At 42.9% G+C, this 25,761-nt stretch overlaps 1 protein-coding gene across 2 annotated transcripts in view; it reads left to right on the forward strand.

Moving 5' to 3' along the window:
- The window catches only part of FBXO16 (F-box protein 16), a 54,390-nt gene extending 39,592 nt beyond the window's left edge, over positions 1 to 14,798 (forward strand). For both annotated transcript variants that reach the window (XM_058550432.1, XM_058550433.1), the window contains exons 7-8: positions 1,973 to 2,075; positions 13,316 to 14,798. In XM_058550432.1, the coding sequence (XP_058406415.1) occupies positions 1,973 to 2,075; positions 13,316 to 13,498 (286 nt within the window). In that variant the 3' untranslated portion in view covers positions 13,499 to 14,798. The remainder of the gene's footprint in view (positions 1 to 1,972; positions 2,076 to 13,315) is intronic.
- Positions 14,799 to 25,761: the final 10,963 nt, after the last annotated feature.

Below are 25,761 nucleotides of genomic sequence, written 5' to 3' on the forward strand. Positions count from 1 at the left end.
TAAAACTTTTTATAATGGAAATTCAAATATATATAAAAGCAGAGAGAATAGAACTCCTTGTAACCATCATCTAGCATTAACAGTTTTCAACTCATGACCAGTCTGGTTTCGTTTATTCCTCACCCACTCTGCCCTTCCCCAGGTTACTTTGGAGACAAATCTAAATGTCGTGTTATTTCATTCATACATATTTCAATGCCTATCCTTAAAAGATAGACTCTAGGGGCCAGCCCTGTGGCATAGCAGTTAAGTGCACACGCTCCGCTGCTGGCAGCCTGGGCTCAGATCCCGGGCGTGCACCGATGCACCGCTTGTCAGGCCATGCTGTGGCGGCGTCCCACATAAAGTGGAGGAAGACAGGCACGGATGTTAGCTCAGGGCAGTCTTCCTCAGCAAAAAAGAGGAGGATTGGCATGGATGTTAGCTCAGGGCTGATCTTCCTCATAAAAAAAAAAAAAAAAGACTCTAAAAATCATGGCATGATATCATTATCACATCTAAATCAATGAATAATTCCTTAGTATAATCAATCAAATATCAAGTCAGTTTTCAGGTTTCCTTGAATGTCTCATAAGTGTGTGATATTTTTAGACAGTTGGTTTTTTAATCAGGTTCCAAGTAAGATCTACATATTGCATTTGGTCCACGTGTCACTTAAGTCTTTCTTTTTGATCTATAGGTTTCCCCTCTGGCCTTTTTTTCTCCCTTGCACTTTGTTTGTTATAAAAATCAGCTCATTTATCCTGTAGAGCTTCTCACATTCTGGATTTTGCTGATTATACTCCCAACATGCAGCTTACCATGTTCCTCTGTCTCCTGTACTTGGCCGTGCTGGTAGTCAGATCTAGAGGCTTGAGTATGTAATGATCATGTACTTCCATCATGAGGCACATAATTTCTGGTTGTCTCTCTTTTTGTGATGTTAGTGACTAGTGATGATCATTGCCTAGATCTATTATTTTAGGCAAACTTTTTCTGGAAAGGGCTAGACAGCAAATACATTAGGCTTTGCAGGACACATCTCTGTCACAACTGCCCAACTCTGCCATTGTAGCCTGAAAATAGCCATAGACAGTATGCAAAAAATAAGCATCTATGTTCCAATCAAACTTTTATTTACAAGAACAGGCAGGGGGCCAGAGTTGGCCTCTGGGCTGTAGTTTGCTGATCTCTACTTTATCCTAATGTATATGACAGTTTTAGAAAACAAATATTAATATTAATACAAACAATAGGATTACTGAAAAATGTTTAATATTTCTTTGCCCGTGTTTTTGTCCTTAGGATATATTCTGCTAAGAATATTCAGATAAATTACTGTGTTAAAGTCCCCCAAAATAATTCCTCTCTGTGTGGTAATGCCACCAACTCAAAAGACAAGATTGTTTGTTTCATTTTGTTTTTAGATTTTAGAGATTTTCTTCCTTCATGTTATTTTATAATTTTGAGAAAAATTGAGATGGTTCCAAAGTCAAATATATAAAATAAGATATATTTGGAGAAGTCTAGCTTCTCTTCCTACCCCTCCAACTGTTCCTTGTTATTAATTGGATCACATGGGAATCCTACTTATAGGTAACCATTTTTCAAAATGTTATGGTATAATCCTTCCATTGAAGAAAATATAAGCAAATATACACACACACACCCCTTTCTGAAATAAATGGTAGCACACAGTACATACCCTTTTCTCCACCTTTCTTTCTTCATGTAACAGTATATCCTGGAGATCACTCCACAGTTTTATATAGAAATATTCTGCCTTCCTTTTTACAGCTCATAGTCCTCCATTGTGTGGATGTGCCAGAGTTTATTCAACCAGTTCTCTAGTGATAGACATTTGGCTCGTTTCCAGTTTAATGAAGACAATCTTTTAAATCACAGGAACAACAAAATCAAACAGATAGCTATGCAAACCAACAAAGTTTTAAAATGATCATTTGTAATTTTTCCAATGCTTTCCAATTTACAGAAGAAGGAAAAAACACGAAATGACCCCAGATTTCAGCCGACACTCACATGATAAGAAAAATAAATTGCAGGACAAATCCAAGCTCAGAAAAGCACAGTCACTGGTAAGTATTGTTTACAAAAGATTCCCACCACAACATTAATGAAAGTCACTGGATCTCTAATCCTACTTGTGACATTGAATTTGTTTTTTTAATCAGGATCATCAAGTGGTGGTTTAAATCCTGGTCTCTGACACTGACTGAGAGGCTGTGTGACCTTGAAGATGCCTTTTATTTAATCTCTCTGAGCCTCTGTTTTCTCCTCTGTTTAAAAAAAAAGAGACTGGATGAACTCATGTGTATGAATCTGCTTTGAAAACTATACAGTAGGAAGGGAGCATTATTATCATTGTTTGTTTCTTGTGCTATGAGTCCTCTGGAGTGGAGGGAGAGAGGCTACAGAAATTTCTCTGTAGAAATTACATGTCTAAAGAATGAAGGTTCCACTGACCTAAGAAAAAGGTATGCTTTCCATAGCTTTCCTGCTACCAGTAAGGCATGATTATAAAAATACATTTTAAGTAACTTCAGAAAAAATGAATTAAGAACTTTGCTTTCCCTAATTAAAAAATAGCTAACTGGCTCCCTAATAAAGTCAGTAATTATGACCAGGGAGCATTATCATCTCATAGCACCGTTTCCCACATTGTGGTTCTGAACCAAGTAGATCCCTTTCAGCACATATGAGAGTCTTTGGAGCAAAATAGAAGGGAATAAGGGTGAAATAAAAAGTTTATGTTAGAAGTAAAGATTTAGAAAAAAGCTGAGGATAGACACTCAAGGAAAATTAATGTAAAACAGATGTCAATTGGGAGAGGAATAAGTATGTACTCATGAATAAATCACTTTTATAGCTCTGCTTTAAGGCCCTATTACTTCTGTTTAAATGTATTTTCAAGTGTTATGTTCCGAAAAAAGAGAGAGAGAGAGAGATGAGCTTTTTAAAATAGGGCAGTCTGTATTCTGAGGGCCAATTTTGTTAGACTGGATGAGACTTATCACAGACATATGTACAGACGCCCAAGGAAATGGGGAAGCTTAAAGCAGAGCAGTAAATTGTCAGTGAACACCATTAATTGAGAAATATAACTTTATGAGGCTTATCACACAGGCCATTCAGGCAAGCTTCTGCCTGGTCTCCTGGCTCCTCCTAGGCCAGCAGTAGAAGAGAAATCAGGGGGAGAACAAGGAATTTGAAGGACGATAAACGTTGATGGTGATGTCTGCTTACAAGTTATCAGCACAGTCAAACATTTCTCCGGCTTAAAAAACAAAACAAAACAAAAAATCACAGGCTAAACAGAAGCCTTCCCCATGGGCTCTTGACATTTACCATCTGCCACACACTGGCAGGGCTTGCTTAAGTTAATATATTCATTATAAATTAAAAACTTAAAAAGTTATGCTAATTAAAGTTGAAAGGGAAACCAGGGCAAAGTAAACAATGATAGAGAACAATTAAGCTATTAATAAATGAAGTGTGTGATGGTATCGATCTACTTGTATTGTTTATGTAAACATACTAATTATAATCACTATTTATGCTTGGTAGTTTTGATAAGGAGCATAAGGCATAATTAAACCCTCCAAAAGTAGACTATGATCCTTGACTCGGGAACGATGCCAGTGATAGGCTTGGCTGTGTGGGCCACAGGGCCACGTATGGCTGAGGCCCCTTCTCCACGCGGTGGCAGTTTGCCCTCACTGGCGGCCACATCCCTCAGGGGAAATAAGCAACCTCCTAAGTGAGGCAAGATGATTGTGAAAATGAAGAAAGGCTGTATGGAGGGCTAAGAGAAGAGGAAACGGTATTGAGGAAATTTAATTAGGAGACATAAGGAGAGTCGGGAGTAAAACTCTGACACCTGCAGCTGTAGAGAGAGCGTGGGAGACAGGGCCCAGGTGCAATGGTGATGGAGAAAATCATGTATTCCTTCGACAGAAAGTACCAGATCATTTAGACAGGCGTATCTAGGAAGATTTCCGGAGGAACTAGAGAAACAGGTGAGCCCGCGAAACTTAGGGGAACACATTATAAAGGCGAGGATGAGAGGGACAGACCCCCAAAGCCCCACCCAGGAGGCATCTGAGACCTGAACACCTGAGTATTCCTTGCCTCTGTAAGTGGAAAAGGGGGCATGTGATGCTTAGAGAAGTGAAAGCTTCGTGAAATGGAAGGGTTGGAAGAGGAAAAAGCATAGGAGTGTAAAGGAGTACAGAGAATATTCCTTAGGCCATCTCTCCAGGGCTGTGGCTATCAGGCCACTGAGGCCGGCTTCACATCTTGCCTATGTCAACCCACAAGAACAGAAACCAGTGTAAGAGGCAAAGTGTTTATTTGGGATCAAAGAATTGCAATTCGGGGAGCACATATTCAGGTAGAAAACCAAATATTGTCCTGCTAGGGAATAAAAATCAGGGGCTTTTAAAGGCAAAGAAGGGAGGTCGTATTACAAAGAATTTTAATTGGAGTTGGAGGCAGAGAGCTAGTCTTGGCTACACGTGGATTGACTATTGATTCTATCGTCAGAAAATCCAGTCCTCAGTCTTTGTGATCAGGATATCGGTTTTCCTGCTGACTTCTCAAACAATTGCTTGTAAAATCATTGCCATTTTGACCCAGTCCAAAGGTTTGGCCCAGTCCAAGGCTAGAGATACAGCAGGCAGTTTCTCTGGAAAGGCATCTCTGACTCCATTTTAAAATGGCTCCACTATAGTCAATTTTGACACTATCATGACTTAGAGCCTTCAGATATGAGACTTCTCTCTAAAAAGACAAACATTCTCAGGGAAATGGTTTCAAATCTACATGCATTGCTATAAGCTTGTGATGTTTTCTATTATTATTAGGTTTGAGTTTTCAAAGCCCATCCCTTAAAAGGGTACCTGATTTCTTCTTATGCTTTCAATTCTAGTGCTGCCTCATTACAGCTGCTGCATTTAACCACCTTTTGGTGTGAATCATTGATAGAAGATGGGAATCAGGCCTAGGTCTGATCACTAATGCTTTGCAATTTTGAGGATTGTTTATTAAAATTATATAAAGATCAAGAAATGCCCATTACTCTTACTTATTATAAGAAAATTCCGTACAGAACAAAGCAATTAAAAAATATAAACACCACAGTACAGCCAGGTACCATCTTAATTAAACTTCAGAGATTTCCCTATCTTGTGTAAAGACCTGAAAAAAAAAAATTTTTTTTTTTAAGATTTTATTTATTTATTTTTTCCCCCAAAAGCCCCAAGATAGTTGTATGTCATAGCTGCACATCCTTCTAGTTGCTGTATGTGGGACTCAGCCTCAGCATGGCCGGGGAAGCGGTGCCTCTGTGCGCGCCTGGGATCCGAACCCGGGCCACCAGCATCAGAGCGCGCGCACTTAACTGCCAAGCCACAGGGCCGGCCCTGAAAAAACATTTTTTTAATCTTAACAGCTGCCCCCACAATTCTTCTTGGGGCAGGGGCAGGAGGGAGCTATCTGCTTGGAGGAAAGCCACTGATGAGCTTGTGGGGAGGGATGACACCGTGAGGGCTTCAAAGCTACAAGCATGTCAACTTCAGAGGAGGGTAAAACCTGCTCTCCCGGAGATTAGAGGGAGTTTGTTGTTTCTGCTCTTGCAAGGGAAGGGGAGGAGGAGCAGAGGGAGGGGGGAGGAAAGAGATCAGAGGAGGAGAGAGAAGCCAGCCAGATGGAGAGAAGCTGAGATAAGGTGGGGCAGAGGAGCCAGGACCGGGTTAGATAGTAATGCCACTCATTCCCATCAAATTTATTTGCTATTACTGCGCTGTAAACCCCGCCTTCCATCTCTATAGTAGATTCTATTCAGTTTACTCATGGGAGCAAAGTCTCAGAAGTCTAGCAGGCCAAGAAAACGAAAGCCCCTCAGGACAGTTCTCAAAAACCAAGGAGGTGGCTTTGGACTTCCCAAGCCCTGGAACTGGATTCACAGGACCCCAGCTGACATCTTTTTTCACATCATTTTTTTTTTTCCTAACAAGTTGAGTATAAAAACAAATACCTTTTGTCTCACACTGAACTTTTACTTGGAGGTTAGAAGTCCTCACTTTCTAGGTTCTGATTTGGCCATGGATTTCAAAAAGCTTGCTGTTCAGAGCATTCACCTAAATACAAGTAACCAAAGCCTTTAATTGCCTGCCTACTCTAATTGCTTAGATAACACCTTATCTGTTTCTGTGCTCGGCTAATAACAGCCTCTGCTGTTACCTTCTTCTCTTCTTTCCAGGATAACTTAGTTCTTAGCGTTCTGGGTTTTAAATGCTTCTTCAAGCTTTCTCACTTTTTTCCTCCCTGGGTCAAAAGAGGAAATAGGAATATACTGTAAAATGATTCCTGGTTCATGTCATGGACGGAACAATGGTTTAACAACCAGGAAACCTTTACTAAAGGCTTCTAGCCTCACCTCTACCATTAACTAGCAGTCACTCAGACTCTTTGAGTTTTCATTTACCCATTTATAAAATGAGAGTTTGGATTCCAACATCTTTAAAGTCCATTCCAGGGGCAGGTCCCATGGTGCAGCGGTTAAATTCACCCGTTCTGCTTCGGCAGCCCAGCGTTCGCGGGTTCAGATCCTGGGCGCAGACCTATTCACCACTCATCAAGCCCTGCTGAGGTGGCCTCCCATATAGAAGAACTAGAAGGATGTACAACTAAGATATAAAACTATGTACTGGGGGCTTTGGGGAGAAAAAAGAAAAAAAGAGGAAGATTGGCAAGAGATGTTAGCTCAGGGCCAATCTTCCTCAAAAAAAAGTCCATTCCAGGCCTAAATCTGGATCTCTGGACCCCCATAGTGTCCTACCCTATTCTCTCTCCTGAAACCTGGGGGACACAGCTGTGACTAAAGTGACTTTACATAGAATACCCCAAAGAATCCATTATATTCTTGAATCCTAATTATAAGCCAATAAAAACTGGTTTCTGTCTCCCATCTTTTTCTTTGAACTTTAGAAAATATAATTAATTAAAACAGAAGAATTTACAAAACAGACTTTATGCAGTGGTTTCCCTGCAGGCAATCTTTGACAGACTTCTTTCAAATTCTGACGAACTCCCCAGGTGTTTGTTTTACAACGTGTATTTGGTTTGGAGGTGCAGAACTAAAATAGCTATAGGAGAGACTTTTAATTACATAGTACAATCAGTGAAATTCCCAAGAATTCCATTTGGAAGGAGGAATAAGAATCTGGGTTTTGCAGTCAGGCAGACCTGGGTTCTTTTACTAAATGGTTCGACTTTGGATAGTTGCTTAACCTCTCTGAGCCTCAGTTTCTTCATCTGTAAAATGGGAATAATAATACCTCCCTGCAGGATTGTTGTCAGGACTAGATGTCAGGTGCATGTTAATCACTCAATACGTGTTTGTGTTCTTCCCCATTCAATACCATCTTATTTTTCACTTTGCTGATCAAGAGCACTTGGGTTTGGGACTCAGACAACTAGGTTCAATGCCCAATACCATAATTTTAGTAGCTCGGTGATTTGGGCCAAGTTCTGAACCTCCCGGAGGCTCTGTTTCCTCATCTGTAAAATGGAGTTAATAACGACACTAACCTCCAGGGTTGGGAGGTGGAGGTAAAGCATTCGCACAGCGCCCAGCTCAAAGCAAGTGTTTAGTGAATAGCAGCTAGTAGTGGGAGCAGCAGCAGTGGCAGCAGTCAGATCTCACAACGTCACCATCTGAGACCACAGGGAAAGGTGACCAGAGCGGTGATGGGGAGCAGCTGCCGAAAGACTGAGAAGGGTCAGCCAGGCAGCCAGAAAGAGGATCCAACCTGTGGAATAAGCTTCTCTTTCTCACCTTTACCTTTACTTTCCCGAGTTTTCTTTATCTTTCCCCTTTGTCTTCTTCCTCTCAGTTTCCTATGTAAAAAATGGTTGCATCCATAGCTGCATGAAATGTAAGCCATATACTGTTTTCTTTTCCTGCACAGCCTCCGTATGGTCTTGTGCCTGCACATGCGTTCATGTGTTGACTCCTCATCATGCATTGACTCCTCATCAGTGGTGGGTTTTTTATTCCACGCTCCTAGACTGAACAGTGCATATGTGTGGAACTCAGTGCCATGAATTCTGTGCTATGTGCACTCTACTGCTTACTAACCACAATATTACTTCTTGTTCATACCTAAGAGAAGAAAAGGCCTAATTGCTAAGAATCCTGGGGGCAACATTAACTCTCAGGAAGGACCACGACATAGTCTTTGCATTTCTCCTTTGCCTCTATAAGAGCATAGTTGACTTGTTCTGTCTTGTTGCCTCTTGTTTTATCATGCTGTACATAATCAATTACCCTAGCATTTCCAACAGGACTGACTCTACCTGCTTTTCTTTCACTGAATATTTAGACTGGGGCTAAATGGCTGCTTGTTTTTATTTAAAAGTTAAACACAAAATATTTGACAGAAATTGGCTTCTCTTCAAGATCGACCAGAAGAGAAGAACTGTGTTTGTGAGTTATGTAATATTATTAGTTATATACATATTAGTTATGACAAATATTTTAATCACTGTTACTACTGAGTTTAAAAAATATATGTATGTATATATGTAGTATATATATGTGTATGTGTGTATAACATTTAGTAATATAGTATTTCACTGCAAACTACGCTAGAAGCCAGTTTTTTTAAGACATGAATGTTTTGAAATATGAGTTCACAGTCATTACTAACAACCATTCGAACTTTATGGCCTATGCGCATTTTGCAACGTATCCCACCTGATTTCACCTACTTGAGAGGCTGGATGGTGCAGTCACATAGTCTCAGATTTAAACTTCAAAACCCTGGCTAAAATTGCTTAGCCTTCCTCTGCAGCTGACAGTTTTACCCCAAGGTTACTTAAAAGATAAACCAAGAACAAAGACAGGCCTGTAGCTTCTTTAAAACTGTGTTGATTATTTCTCCCTAACAACTTACCTTTATTTCTCACAGAAGCAGAGTGAGCTAGGAGGAAAAGGGAACACCTTCTCCCTGACCAAAGCAGGGGGCCCCTGGAAGGGTGACCAGCCAGGTCTCAACAGCCGTCTGAGCTCCTAGGCAGATGGGAGGAGGGCAGGGGTCCTGCTCATAGAATTCCCAGATGGAAAAGTCCATGAAGCAGCTCCAGCCCAGGGATTAAGCATCCATTTGACTGAAGCTGGCAGGGTGGGGGTGGGGGGGGTCCTCCCTAGACATCTTCCCTGTATTCTGAGCCAATATCCCCACCAGTGGCCCTTGCTTGTTGCTCAGCGCCTGGCCTCTGCTTAGGCAATTTATGGGGGTGAGTTGAAGCTGTGTTTATATGACAAAAACAAAAAACTTCCGGTTTTATGATTTTCAAACACAATAATCCATATTTATATACAGTATTATCACATCACCCATGAACTGGGAGTCATAATAAAGTGTTGAGAGTAGATTTTAAAAAGAGGAGGAGGTGGGTGGGGTCTCCTACAAAGTGAAGGTTGTCACCTTCTTCACCACATCACATGTTTGGGAAGATTAAATGATAGACTTACTGGTAGATTGCATGGCTGTTGCCACCATCAGCCCATCAGAAAACAGACAGACCTGCACAAATGTAAAGGTCATTCATATCAGCATCATTGGTAAGAGCAAAAGGTTGGGAAAAGTTCAAATATTTATCAGTATGGTTCATCTATAAATAGACTATAATACAATCATGGAAAGATTGAGGAAGTTCTTTCAGTATTGATTTGTAACCATCACACGCACAAACACACACCTATGCATATACTCTCATATAAATAGTGAACAAAAAGTGATGGTGTTTATAGTATGCTACCAATTGTTTAAAAAAGGAGAGGGAGAGAATGAATGTGTTTGCATTTTATGTATATATTTGCTTGCATATGTATAAAATATCTCTGGAAGGATACACACAAAAGGATAACCTTGGCTGTCCTTGAGGAAGGGAACTGGAGCGCTGAGAGATGGGGTGGGGGGAGATTTTTCACTGTCCCCTTTTGGACCTTCCAATATTGAGCTATGTAGAAAAATAACCTATTCAAAAATAAACAATTATTTTAAAAGAGAAAGGAAAAAAAAATCACTGAGGAGCTGTAGGAAAATGCTCTTAAGGCAAGAATCCCACATGGGATAGAAGTTTAGTAAAATACGCCTTGCCCAGTCTCAAAGTGCTCAGAAGTTAAAATAAACCACTTGAAATAAAGGTTCAATCATCCTGGTAAGATGGTCCTGGTTGTTAAGTCTCTGTGCTGAGAAGAAGGACCTTTCTGGTCGAAGGAAAGGGAGGGGGGTTTCCACAGCAAGGCAGCAAAGATGAGGAGAAGGGAAAAGGTTTGGTGAGCCTCATGTAAAGGAGAAACCTAGTCTTTCCCTACTGTTGTAGGGAAAAACCTCCGTTCAGTCTATCTCCTATGTGTTTCCTTTACTGCCTACACAAAACACCCGCACTTTTGACGCTTCTGGTCACCAGACGTGTGGAGGTTGTTCCCCACATCAAGCAATTCTCTGTGACATCAGCTGGGTGTCCTGCAACTTAACTCAATTCTGGCACTGTCTACCCAGAGATAGCGTCAGATCCCACAGGTTAAGGGCGCAGTCCCACAAGACTGCTGCCTCCCCACCCCCAGCACACACACACTTCAGACATCAGCCGCAAGCCCAAGTTGTCACCTGTGCTTCTGACCAACTGGGTATAAATCAGAGGTTCCAACGACCCCCTCCTTGGGTTTGATTAATTTGCTAGAGTGGCTCACAGAACTCAGGGAAACACTTACTTACATTTACCAGTTTACTGAAGGATATATGATAAAGGACACAGATGAACAGCCAGATGAAGAGATACATACGCTGAGGTCTGGGAGGGTCCCAAATGCAGGAGCTTCTCTCCCGGGGGAGTTGGGGGTGCGTCACCTTCCCAGGGTGGTTGTATTCCCAATGTGGATGTGTTCACTCACCTGGAAGCTCTCTGAACCCCATCCTCTTATTTTATAGAGGCTTCCCCAGATAGGCATGATCAATTAACTCCATTTCTAGCCTCTCTCCCCTCTCTGGAGGATGAGGGGTAAGGCTGAAAATTCCAAGCTTCTAATCATGGCTTGGTCTTTCTGGTGACCAGCCCCCATCCAGGAGCCAACCAGTCACCTCAATAGAACAAGAGATGCTCCTAGTGCTCTTATCACTTAGAACATTACAAGGGTTTTAGGAGCTCCTGTGCCAAGGACAGGGGGGAGGCAAAGACCAATATGTATTTTTCCAATATCTCATACCCAACATTGGTATAAAAGAAATTTCCAGTTATTTCAACTAGATCATCAGATGCTCGAGACCAAGATCCAGGACTGTCAGATTTGTACCCTTTTATATAACTTCCCCATGTTTGCCCCTTAAATCTTGTCTTTTCTCTTGTAATGATGGACATTCAAGTCTTAAAATGAAGAGGGTCCCCAAGCTTGTTTTCAGGGACAGCAAGGAAGGGTGGACGTAAAGAGACCATCTTCCCAGAGCCAATCTTGGAGGGAAAAGAAACCCAACAGTCTGGATAGGCGGTGACAATTACCAAGAGGAGAGGAGAGTGGGGAGGAGGATGGGTGAGGGGAAGTCCCTGGGACCTGTCACTAGTGAAAAAAGGAGAGCGTAAGAGGAGCCTGCCTGGGCCTGTGAACTTCCCCTTGGGACTTAGGAGGAAGGGGTTCCTCAGTGCAGTGATAAATAAGCTTTCCGTGGTAATAGGATTAAATTTGAAACTGTTACAGGTACAAATTTGTGACTAGCCCATTCTTGTATCACAGAGAGCTAGGCTTTTTCTTCATTCAACAGGTATTATTTTATTTTCATTGTTACTAAAATAGCACAAAGAAACACTTCTGTTTGTTCTCTTACCTTATGCTGATCTGAGAGCAACACTGAAAATGCTTATTCTGTGCTGATCTTAACACTGAAAACTTTAAATGAGGGAAGATTATTTACTTCCATTTTTGCCCCTTTCCCTCTTTGATTTTAACAACTTGCTACATTTAACCTCAACTTTGCCTACTCTTTCCCAGAAAAGTCATCAACTAACGTATGGATCTACCATAGACAGGCACCCGTAAATCAATGAGGTAGAAGATTCCAGCTTTGCTCTCAGGGAGCTTGCAATCTCAGCAGGAGACAAATAATTACATTCAGAAACAAATACTAATGCCCGAGAGCATATATTCAATGCTAAGTCAGAGGTCTCAATAATAATGGCTTCAGGAATCCAACTGAGGCAGAATCCGGGAGAGTCAAGACACTCAAGCTTCTTGGAGAAGGTGGGCCTTGAAGGACAGGTTAGATTTAGAGAAGTAAAGAGAGCACGTGAGGCAAGACCAGTTGGTGTGGAGCATCAGGATAAATAATGAAGGACTTGGTTCGCTGGAGAAGAGGACAGGAGAGAGCAGTCATTGGCTGAAGCAATGTCTGATTCAATGAAAGTCTAAAGTAGGATTTTCCCCCAAATTAATAGAAACCCAGTGTGTCGCAAACGTATCCATCAGAGTGTTAGTGGGATGTAACAAGTGATCTGACTGCGGAGACTTGCCAGCTGAATATGGAGTCATAGGTGGGGGTTTGTGTTCAGGGAAGGCTACATATCTGTATACCTGCCGAATCCCATTATGTCTCTCTGCACACAGTAGGGGCCGAGATAAGGGTGAACTTACAAGAGTCCGTCACTCCCGCTTCCTGCAAGCTCAGCTCGTATCATTTCTTTCTCTTGCTCTTTTCCATTCCTTCCTCTTCCCTTTCCTGTTCGCGGCCAGATGTCAAGGAGAAATCCTTTCTCACTGTGAGTTTTGATTGAATTGTCAGCCTGTGACATTTGCCTTTTTAGAGAGAATGAGTGCATGCACAGATTAGTGGGGAGGATAAAATATGGGAACTCTACCAATATTTGCCTGCTCTAAGAATCCCAAGTCTCCAGACTCAGCTCCAACACCTTTCGCTCTGTGAGCTTGGGCTGACACTTAAACTGCCTGTTCTTTGGTTTCATTTATTTGTACGATGGAGATGTTAATACCTACCCCCCTCCTTTGCAGAATTTTCTTGAGGTTCAAATGAAATTATGGTTGTGAAAGCACCTTGGAGACTAAAGAACTTATTAGTAGCTCAAGGTGAAGATTGCATGGGGGTAAGGGGTGGTGAAATTGGGATGTCTCAGTAAATCCTATCTAGCCCTATGATTTTATAAAATTGTTTTATGTCATTACAATACAGTAAGCTTAATTATATAGCTTCCTCAGATGTTTTGATGACTCTCACTCTAATGATATCTTTCTCCTCCCTAGATATCCCTAAGTACAGAGCCCAGCTCCCCTCTGCCAGTTCCAGCTCATTTGGCCTGGCCTCCTCGTCAGTTAGTGGGGCTCCCGGCCACCGAAGCAGCAACAAAAATTCTCATGCAGCATCTTCAGAGATGCTCTGGCTTCCAGTCGTTACCCATCCAGGCTCCAGATCCAAAGCCGATTTAAAAATGTGAAAAGCTTTTTATAGAGATGACAAGATGCTCTACATATTGGAGAGTTGGATGTTACTTGGCTCCTCTATTAGAAACTTCCAGTTTAGGTACCTTATTGCGAACGTGAGTTCTACAGTCATGGCATAAATGTTGACATATTTACAAACCGAGATAGAAATGTGGTGATAGATACCATGGGCTTGATAAAGGGACATATGATAGCACCATAGGTAATATTGGGTGTTTGAGACAGGGTCGCAGAAGGATACAGACAGCACACTCCCAAGGCTACTTGGGCAGTTTAATGATGGGGCTATTTATCTTGGTGTCTTAATTGCTAGTGCTGCTATAACAAAGTACCACCGTCTTAATCCGTTTGGGCTGCTATAACAAAAATACCATAGATGGGTGGCTTGTAAACAACAGACATTTATTTTCTCACAATTCTGGATGCTGGAAAGTCCAAGATCAAAATATTGGCAGGGTTGATTTCGCCTGAGGCTTCTCTAGTTGGCTTGTGAAGGGCCACCTTCTCCCTGTGTCTTCGCATAGTCTTCCTTCTGTGCATGTCTGTGTCTTAATCTCCTCTTATAAAGACATAAGTCAGATTGGATTAGAGCCCACCCATATGACCTCATTTAACCTTAATTACCTCTTTGAAGACCCTATTTTCAAAGACAGTCACATTCTGAGGTCCTGGGGGTTAGGACTGCAACATAGGAATTTGGGGGGACACAACTCAGCCCACAATGCAGATTGTGGGCAGGGTTAAGAGAATCAAGATGAGATAGTGAAGCACCTAGGAACTAGTAATAGTGGAAGCCTTTATCATCCTTTGGCCTGAAGAGACCGTAGGGAAAGGGCATGTTATTCCTAGAACCCACTGAGAGCTGTAGCCACGAGAGAGGGGCAGCCTAACAGGATGTATGCCACATGCTGGAGGAACCCAGCCACCAAGGAAAGCAAAGCCTAGCAGGGAGGGAAGAGGGAGAAGACCCAACCCCTCTCTCTCCCCACCTTTGACGCTCCAGCAGCGCTTCCCTTTGGTCAACCCCATCTGGGAGTCAGAGAACAAAGACACCAGGGGGATGCAGTTCTCAGATGTCAGCCTCCTAGGCAAGTAGCAGAGCTCAGAAGTGTGGCCAGGAGTGGGTGGAGAGGGGTAGGATATGAGTGGACAATGAAAAATAACCAGCACAGTGGGGGGAATGTGTACATTATCAAAGGAGGAATTATGATTGATATTCAAGCAATGTGAATGGTCTGTAAAGAGTTACAGGAAAACAGAAAATGTTACTTAGCTGCAAAAATATTCGTCACTTAGCTGCAAAAATATTCGTCATGCATTCTAACTCAACCACCTACTCATGTAACCATTTCAAAGTCCCAGAAGTTACCATTCTAGGAACTTATTTTCCTAAGTAAAGCAGAATGATAGAAAAACAAATATGTTTGTTCATGTAATGTTGAACACGTATGTTCTTATGCTACATACTGAATATATATATTTTTGAATAGTTTAAAATGGTGCCCTGGCAGGACGGCCCAGGATACAGTGGTTTAAATGCTCAAATGATTGGTGGAGGACAAAATATGACCAACTTACAATCGATTTGTTTGCAGCACCCAGGGTAAAGCTAACACACGGCTCTGAGGCAGAGAAGAAAGAAAACACACCTGCTTGAGACCTTGTGTGCTTCCCATGGGCAAAGCAGACAGCTGTGAGTTAGAGTTTCCTCTGCCTGGAGCCTGAGCCCTCAGGGTCGGCCCCCAGGAGCCAGGCACAGCTGTACAAGCTGGGGGCCCCTGCAGCTCCAGGATTCTGCTTCACTTTGTCCCAGTGAACCCCTGTGATTATGTCAGGAACCAGTCATGTTGTGGGCATATGTTTGAATAGGCCAGTCTGGAATATGTCCCCAGGCCCCTTCTGGAATAAACCAGGATCTTCTAGGGCAAGGACATATCAAGAGAAAGAAGGGCTCATCCAGTACAAGTGGCTACATCTTGTCTTACACTGTATTTGGGTTACCTATTGCTGTGAAACTAATCACCCCTAAACTTAGTTGCTTACAACAACAATCTGTTATTCTCCTCATGCACCTGCAGTTTGGGAGGGCTCTGGGGGAGAACATGTCAGCAATCCACACAGCATCCTCTGGGTCTTCTCAACGGAGGGCTGGAGGATACACTTCCAAGATGGTGGAGGACATAGCTGGAAAGTTGGTGCTGGCCATCCACTAGGCACTCAGCCAGGGCTGAGAGCCAAAGGCCTCGTTCCTCTCCACGTGGACTAGGATTTTCATAGCATGGGGGCTGGGTTCTGAGGCCGGATATCCCAAGAGAGAGCCAGGTGGAATCTGAATCCCCTTTTTGTCCTGGCCTTGGAAACCTCATAGTGTCGCTCCATCTTCCCCTGGTGATCACAGAGGCTTGTCCAATTTCAAGCAGAGGGGACAGACTCGGGAGACTTGCCAGGTTCTGGAAGAATCTGTGGGATGGGAAATATTGCAACCGTTTTGGAAAGGACTCTCTGCCTCAGAATGGTTCCTTGTGTGACCCTTAACCGTCACAGGTCACAGCATAGTTATATAAACTAGGTGCATCCCCTGCAGTAGTCAGCTCAGCTGCCATAACAAAATACCACACACTGGGGGGCTTAAACAACAGAAATTAATTTTCTCACAGTTCTGGAGGCTGAAGGTCCCAGATCAAGGTGTCGTGTTGGCAGGGTTGATGTCTGCTGAGAGCTCTCTCTGGGGTTGCCTTTTCACTGTGTGTTCACATGGCCTTTCCTTGTTGCCTGTGCAGAGAGAGAGAGAGTGAGAGAGAGAGGGTGAGAGAGAGAGAGATCTCCCTTGTGTTTCTTCCTATAAGGTCACTAATCCTATCAGATCAAGGCCTTACCCTTATGATCTTATTGAACCTTAATTACTTCTCTAGAGGTCCCATCTCTAAATACAGCCACTCTAGAGGTTAAAACTTCAACATATGAATTTTGGGGGGACACAAACATTCAGTCCATAACATCCCCCATAGTGATATGAATTAGACAACAATTGATAAATTTATATTGATATTCATTAATTCAAGAAAACTTTATTGAACACCTACCATGTGCCAGACTCTCTGCTAGGCTCTGGGAATACAGGTAAGAGAAAAGAACAGTTCCTGCCTTTAATGAGTTTATAACTGTGAGGGAGGCCGAGCAGCCACTACAATACAGTGACAGCTCCTGGGAGGGACGGATAAACCATTCCATGGGGAGCTGCAGGAGTGATGTCCAAGCAGAAACTGAGGATGAAGAGGTGGGACAGACAAGGGGGAGCATTCTAGAGAAAGGAATAAGATATGCAGAAACCCAAGGCAAAACTAGGGTGACCACCATCCTGGTTTGCCCAGGGCTGTTCTGGTTTTTAGCACTACAAGTCCCATGTCCAGGAAACGCCTCAGTCACAGTGCCTTGGAGTGGGAGTTGTAGCAAGGTTGGTGAGAGAGAAAGCTGGAGAAGCATGCAGGAGCCCAAACAGGAACTAAACCGTGCTAAGGAGTTAAGACTTTATCTTGAAAGTAGTCAAGCAATTAATAAGTGATCTTCAAAAGGGGAGTGACTTGCTGAGACTTGCATTTAGAAAGATCTCTATCTGCTGGATAATTAAGAAGAGGGACAATACTGAAAGCCAATTAGGAAGCCATTGCAGTTTTCAAGGGAAGAGAAAATGGTGACTTAAAGTAAAATAATGGAGGGGGTTGGAGAGCACCAGGGGATTTTGAATATCTTAAGGAGAAGTAGCAGAACTTAGAAATAGAGATGTGGGAGGTGAGAGACAAGGAGAAATCAAGGATGACTCCCAGAGTCCTGGCTTGGGCAACTGGAAGAAGTCTTGGGAAGTAATTAGGATGGTTTGGAAGTACCTTGCCCACACCGTCCTACTCGAGAATACAGACAGAGCATCTATTCTTCTGCTTCCCATACAGCTCTTGTTGACTTAAAATCTCAGTTATTGTGCAACTGACCCAGAAGTCTCCGGCATAGCCACGTGACTTACAGGAACTTCAGGATAAGGAGGTTTGGGGCAAGAAGGAAACAGGCATTTATTACACTGGATACTTCCCAAACACTTATGTACTCTATCTTATTTGATCTCACAAGAGTCACGAGGGAGGTAAGTGGGTATTGTTATGCCCAGTTCATACCTGCAGAATTGGGGATGAAGTAATGAGCCACAGGTGGCCACGGCTACGAAGAAGCAGAGATGGGCTTTAAACCCAGATGTGTTTGAGTCTCAAGAACTGCTCTTACGGGGCCGGCCCCGTGGCTTAGCAGTTAAGTGCGCGCGCTCCGCTGCTGGTGGCCCGGGTTCGGATCCCGGGCGCGCACCGACGCACCACTTCTCCGGCCATGCTGAGGCCATGTCCCACGTACAGCAACTAGAAGGATGTGCAACTATGACATACAACTATTTACTGGGGCTTTGGGGGGGAGGGGGAATAAATAAATAAATAAAATCTTTAAAAAAAAAAAAAGAGGGCCGGCCCCATGGCTTAGCGGTTAAGTGCACGTGCTCCGCTGCTGGCGGCCCGGGTTCGGATCCCGGGCGTGCACAGATGCACCACTTCTCTGGCCATGCTGAGGCCGTGTCCCACATACAGCAACTAGAAGGATGTGCAGCTATGACATACAACTGTCTACGGGGGCTTTGGGGGAACAAAAAAAAAAAAAAAAACTGCTCTTTCCACCACGCTACTTTTCTAATTAACAGTAGTTTCTACCTGATGGGATATCTTGTCACATCTACTGCCATGCCTGGATTCTGTCTTCACTCAGCATTCGAGGAGGATGCAGAACAAGGGAAGGACTCTACCTGCTCAGGACTCAAAGAGGCCAGCCGAAGGCTGCTTCCAGGAGCAAGGATTGCAAGAGAGCTTCTGCATCCTTTGTAACTGGTCCTCACACTGATTTTACTTGCAAAAACCCTAAATCCAGAGGACCTACATAATTATCTTTGTGAGCATCAAGGCCAGGGGAAGCTACGGAGACAGTGTTCCAATCAACAGCCAGTTTAGGGAAGGAGGGAGCGTCAGGAGGTGAAACTTGAGAGAGAGGTAACTATGAAGGACACTACAGGGAAGAAAGAAACACAGGATGAGTTCCCAGGGCCTCCCTCCAAAAGAGAGGGAGTGCACAAGTGAGCTTGTCTAAATCTTAGAAGGGCTCTGGAAACCTGACAGCTAGACCTGTGTGCCCCTCCATGGAGGCTGCCCTCTCAGGTCAGGGATACCCTGGAGCTGGAGCCTTAAGAGAAACCCCAGTGCCAACTTGAGCTCTTTCTTAACCAGCTAGGTTTACATTTTGATGTGAATCTTGACTTATCTTCTGTGAAGTCTCAATCCTTTGATTCACGTAGTAATCTATCCATTTTGCTTATAATCTCCTACTGTTGTTATTTCTGCATGTATTTTATCCGCCTCCCCCTTCTCTTCTAGACTGGGAATTCTTGAAGGATCCCAGTTACACTCAATCTATATTTCCTCATTTTCTTTTATGCAGTAGGCACATGACTGGAGTTTGACTGTTGTCATTGGAATGTCATCAGGAGATCTGAAAAGTTCATTTCTCAGCTGGCTTCTTTATTCACTGACACTGGCAGAGAAAGGACACAAGAGGGTGCTCCTTCCCCTCCTTTATGAGTCCAGGGAGCTGCACCTTTTCTTCCCATTTAGGTCTCTTGAAAAATCATACATGACTGACATTGGTGAAAACATTTTTTACGACTATTGGGGAGAGGCTTTGGGGAATTTTGAATATTTATACTGGCATCCTTAGGGAAATATTTATTCAGCTCAGGTCTTTGATTCCATTCTAATCAATCAAACAAATATTCACATAGTTTTTTACGAACTTACAGTCTAAAGAAGAAACGTATATTTTAGAAAGTAACCAACCACTTTACACTCATTAGGATGGCTATTATAGCAAACTCAAAATAACAAGTGTTGGCAAGGATGTGGAGAAATTAGAACCTTTGTGCATTGCTGGTGGGAATGTGAAATGGCAGCTGTTATGGAAAACAGTATGGAGATTCCTCAAAAAATTAAACATAGAATTACCATGTGATCCAGCAATTCCACTTCTGGGTATATACCCAAAAGAATTGAAAGCAGGGACTCAAAAAGATATTTGTACATCCATGTTCAAAGCAGTATTATTTATAATAGCCAAAAGGTGGAAACAACCCAAGTGTCCATTGACAGAGGAATGGATAAACAAAATGTAGTGTATACATTGGAACATGTATAGACATGTTCATACAATGTACACACAGTGGATTGTATGTACATACAATGTATGTGTATGTACATACAAGTACATACAATGGATTATTATTCAGCCTTAAAAAGGAAGGCATTTCTGACACCTGCTACAACATGGATGAACCTTGACGACATTATGCTAAGTAAAATAAGCCAGTCACAAAATAATCTAGGTATGATTCCCCTACCTAGAATAGTCAAATTCAAAGAGACAGCAATAGAATAGAGGTTTCCAAGGGCTGTGGAGAGGGGAAAATGGGGAGTTAGTGTTTAGTGGGTACAGAGTTTCAGTTCTGGAAGATGGATGGTGATGATAGTTGCACAGGATGTGAATGTACTTATTGCCACTGAACTGTACACTTAAAAATGGTTAAAATCGAGAATTTTATGTTATGTGTATTTTAACACAATAAAAAAAGAGAATAAAGGGGGGAAAACAACCAACATGTACAGTTATTAGTACTAAAATAGAGGGAAGTACTGAGGATGAAGCAGTTTATTCTACCTGGGGGGAGAGGCTAGGAAAAGTTACAAGCAGGGATAACAGCGTTCTGGGTCCTGAAAGATGTTTAGTGGATAAAGCAGGATAAGCTCTTAGGCTCTTCTTGATGCCATAAATTATAGTCCTTATGCTGCAATGCTGTCTCTGAGACCCTACACTCTCCCCAGGCTTATTCTGGAATATTCTTTTTTCTATATTTTGTCTATTTCCCATATTTTAGGTTCTCTATTCTTTATCAGAATCCAGATTTTTTAATAGTACTTGACAGATTACAGTGCCCTTTCTCCTACACTATTAACACATTTGAACCTTTAAACAATCTCATGAGACATACGTGAAAGATATTACTATCACTAATTTACAGATCAAGAGTCCAAGATTCAGAGATGTTAAGGGGTCTGGCCAAGGTGATCCAGTTATTATAGAGCCAAGGCAGAAACTAGATCTGTATTTCCTTTCCCCAGTGTGGGTTCTAAATACCACTGGCCTCCTCCCATACTCTGCATCCACCCTGGAGTCTACTAGAAGCCCCACTCTGAAAATGGGCTTTCTTCCCATGGCTTTTAATTCAGCAGGCTCTACTCGCTCCTCTCACTTTGCATTTCTGTCCATCCTGTGCATCTCACACCCATTACTACTCTTAAGATCCCAGCTAAGAAATATTCCAAATTCTTCCTACTTATGCTCAGATTTCTAAAGTAGGAATTAATCACCTTGTTAAGCCCGAATTTTGGCAAGATTAAAAAAAAAAATGTTTGAGAGCCAGCCCCGATGGCGTAGTGGTTAAAGTTCGGCGCTTTCACCGCTTCGGCGGCCCGGGTTCACTTCCTGGTCGCAGAACCACACCACCCGTATGTTTGTTACCGTGCTGTGATGGCAGCTCACATAGAAGAACTAGAAGGACTTACAACTAGGATATACAACCATGCACTGGGGCTTTGGGGAGGAAAAAAAAATTTAGACAAATAAAGTATTTAAGAGATGTATCTTTTATACTCCAGTTCATAGCAGCATTATTCACAATAGTCAAAAGGTGGAAACGACCCAAGGGTCCATTGATGGATGAATGGGTAAACAAATGTGGTATGTACATACAATGGAATATTACTCAGCCTTAAAAACAAAGGAAATTCTGACACACAGGAGAATGTGGATGAACCTTGAGAATATTATGCTAAGTGAAATATGCCAGTCACAAAAGGACAAATACTGTATGATTCCACTTATATAAGGTAACTAGAATAGTCAAATTCATAAAGACAGAAAGTAGAATGGTGGTTGCCAGGGGCACCAATTATTTAATAGTCACAGAATTTCAGTTTGGAAAGTTGAAAAAGTTCTGGAGATGGATGGTGTTGACTGTTGCACAACAATGTGAATCTACTTAATTCTACTAAATCATACACTGAAAGATGGAAGAATAAAAAAAAGAGAGAGAGAGAGAGTGATATATCTGTAAGCCTAGTTTCAGATACAGCCTCATCTCTTACCAAGGTGCCTTAGAGTAGTGAAGACCCTCATGGCAGTGCATTGCCCTGTTTGTAAGGGAGAGAGGGCCAAGGTCTCCAACAAAACGGCCCCTGCCATAGCTAATGTCCCCACCCACCTGCACTCCTGGTTCCATCCCTTGGCATCCTAGGACTGTGCTTTCTCAAACCTCTTTCAGGTGCCTTACATTCTTCACCCACACTTCACAACTCTTCTCAAAACTGTCATCATTTGACCTAGCCTTGTTCCTTTTCCTTCATTTCACTGAACACTTTCCTGCAAGTTACACGTGTATCTTTCTTCTGTTCTTCAATATCTACTCTCCTTAAATCAGGAAACCTGGTCTCAGCCTTAACCTCGTGGCAACTTTATTCTCTTGGTGTCTTAGTCCCTTCAGGCTGCTAAAACAAATTATCATAGACTGGGTGGCTTATAGACAACAGAAATTTATTTGTTACAGTTCTGGAGACTGGGAAGTCCAAGATCAATTTGCTGGCAGATTTGACGTCTGTGAGGGCCCTCTTCCTAGTTCGTGGATGGCAGTGTGCTCCCTCTGTCTTCACATAGTGGAAGGGGTGAAGGAGCTCTCTGGGGTCTCTTTTATAAGGGCACTAATCCCATTAATGCAGGCTCCACCCTCATAACCTAATCACCTCTCAAAGGCCCCACCTAATAATACCTTCACCTTGGGGGTTAGGATTTCAACATATGCATTTTTGGGGGATACAACTATTCAGATCATAGCAAATGGGTTACCAGTACCCTCCTAGTTGCCAAATCAAATAGACTTTTCTCCATTTTCATCCTACTTGACCTCTCTGTGGCATTTGATAAGGATTCTTTTCTGTTTAGAAGTCTGTCTCCATCTTGGTGACTGCTGCTGATGCCCACTCTCTCCTCCAGCTACTGTCTTATTTTTCTCCTATGTACTACTGACTTCTCCAACTCTGATTCTTCTCCCTGTCCCTTAACTGTGGTCTTTCCCTTGAATCTGTAGCAACTCTCTGCTACTCTACTGACGCTCTTGTGCCCTCTTCTTAGAGCTCATCAGTCCTGTCTGCTTTACCAGATTATGACGATGACTCCCAAATCTCCATCCCCAGTGCTGACCATCCTCCCTCATTTAATGCCACTCTTCTGCCCTATTTACAGGGCATTTGCATTTTGTTCTGCCATTACCTCAAACTCAGCAGCCAAGGATGTTTACTTTATTTTTTAAACATAGAGTGGGCCGAGAAAAATCTTAGGCACTTCTGGCAGGACTGCCCCACTCTGCTCCATGGTCGTGGGCGGGTCCTTTAACTTCTGAGTCTCAGTTTCCTAATTTGGGAAGATATTTATTTCACAAAAACCTTATCCATGGGGAACAAGAAGAAATATCTGAGTGTGAGAGTGTGTGTGTGTGTGTGTGTGTGTGTGTGTGTATGTATACCGTAAGGAAGAATTACACAGGTGCCGACAGTGGCAGAAGCAGGGAACAAGAGGCCATGCCTCCTCATGAGTGCACGATCGTTCAGAAATGGAATCTAAGGTGGTCCAGAGATGCTTCTACAGAGCAGGGGAGCTGTCAGGGTGGTTTGCTCCTGCCTGCTGGAGTGGAAGCACATGTAAGACCTGGCATATTCTACCTCGCTCTGTAGAGTAGACTCTTCCTCATCAGAGCTCAAAGAACTAAGATATACTCTGGGAAAGGTGCAATTCTAACACAGTAGGATAGATATAATCTTATTTTAATAAATACTATCAATACTTTCAATTTTCTCTCATGGTGGTTCTCAACCCCAATACACCGGCGCTCGGGGGGGGGGGGAATGACTCTCCTGTTAGTAGTAGTGGCTCTCTGTGGTGATGCTTCTAGGGGAATGCATAAAAATCGGGGGGAGGGGGAGTAAGATGATAGTGAATTCAGGAGAGCATGCACCCTGAGTTGAGAATCACAGCTCTATTAGAAGGCAATCTTATGGAAAAGCCCAAATAAATAAATACTGTCGTGCTAATATCATTGAAACAGTGAATAACTGATTTTTCATGAGCTCCTATCCACTTGGTAATCAGTGTATTTAACAAAGATACCATCCTTTTGTGCTCAATAAAAACTGTTTCTTTTCCAGACCCCATACAGGATTCTAAAGACAAGACAGGATCCCTGCAAGCAAGGAAACTACAATGTAGTAGGAAGGGAGGTCTTACAGACAAGAAACTATTGGAGAACCTCTATGCTCTGGTCTGCATTTTAAAGATGTCAAGCATAGTTGTAGTTCAAAGAACAAAGTTGGTATGGGGTGGGGTGATTGAAGAGCAGTTGTGAAGGTGAATCTTGACCTGAGCCCTGAAGGAAGGGTGAGGCTTGGATAGACGCGGAGCGGAGGAGGCAACAGTAGGAGCAAGAGTGCAGAGGTAGGAAAGAGTTTGCTACCAGGAGGGGAGTGAAGGCTTGACCTGTACCCTGTGAGGGCCGAGCAAGAAGGGCAGATGGAGAGGGAGGGCTAAGGGCAGGCAACACCTGAACAAGATGCAGTAAGGAGCCTGCGTGGTTCTTGCACAGAGAAATGATATGACAAAAGAAGCATTTCCAGAAGATTAGAGAGTAAAGGCTAGAATTAAGTGGTAAAATACTATAGGTAGGTAAATATTTTTTGTGTGTGTGAGGAAGATCAGCCCTGAGCTAACATCCGATGCCAATCCTCCTCTTTTTGCTGAGGAAGATCGGCCCTGGGCTAACATCCGTGCCCATCTTCCTCTACTTTATATGGGATGCCGCCACAGCATGGCTTGCCAAGTGGTGCATTGGGTGGGCGCCTGGGATCCGAACCTGCGAACCCCGGGCCATCAAAGCAGAATGCGTGCACTTAACTGCTGCGCCACCAGGCCAGCCCCTATAGGTAGATAAATTGACCACTGCAGCAATAATGCAGGGATAAAATGATGAAGGACTGGATTAGGAACGGTGGCCCTAATGATTAAAAGAAACGGATGGATTAAAATGATAGGCCTTTTTCAATATCCACAAATCAATCAATATGATACACCACATTAACAAAACGAAGGATAAAAATCATATGATCATCTCAATAGATGCAGAAAAGCATTTAACAAAATTCAACATCCATTTATGATAAAAACTCTCAACAGGGCCAGCCCCGTGGTGTAGTGGTTAAGTGCGCATGTTCCACTGCTGGTGGCCTGGGTTAGGATCCCGGGCGCACACCGATGCACCACTTGTCGGGCCATGCTGTGCTGGCATCCCATATAAAGTAGAGGAAGATACGCACAGATGTTAGCCCAGGGCCAGTCTTCCTTAGCAAAAAGAGGAGGATTGGCATGGATGTTAGCTCAGAGCTGATCTTCCTCACAAAAAAACTCTCAACAAAATGGGTATAGAGGGGCTGCACCTCAACACAATAAAGCCCACATATGACAAACCCACAGTTAACATCATACCCAACTGTGAAAAGCTGAAAGCTTTTCCTCTAAGATCAGAAAGAAGGATGCCCACTCTTGTCAATTTATTCAACATACTACTGGAAGTCCTAGCCAGAGCAATAGGCAAGAAAAAGAAAGAAAAGGCATCCAAATCAGAGAGGAAAGTAGAACTGTCTCTATTTGCAGATGACATGACATTTATGTAGAAAACCCTAAAGACTCCATCAAAAAACTGTTAGAACTAAGGTGCCAGCCCTGTGGCCTAGCGGTTAAGTTGGGTGTGCTCCACTTCAGTGGCCCAGGTTCGGTTCCCAGGCGCAGACCTACACCACTTGTCAGCAGCCATGCTGTGGCAGTGACCCACAGATAAAATAGAGGAAGATTGGCACAGATGTTAGCTCAGGGTGAATCTTCCTCAAGCAAAAAGAGAGGAAGATTGGCAATAGATGTTAGCTCAGGGAGAATCTTCCTCAGCATAGCAAAAAAAAAAAAAAAAAAACCTGTTAGAACTAATCAATGGATTCAGTAAAGTTGCAGGATACAAAATCGAT

This window comes from Diceros bicornis, chromosome 11 (assembly GCF_020826845.1).
Source record: "Diceros bicornis minor isolate mBicDic1 chromosome 11, mDicBic1.mat.cur, whole genome shotgun sequence".
Taxonomy (NCBI): Eukaryota; Metazoa; Chordata; class Mammalia; order Perissodactyla; family Rhinocerotidae; genus Diceros; species Diceros bicornis.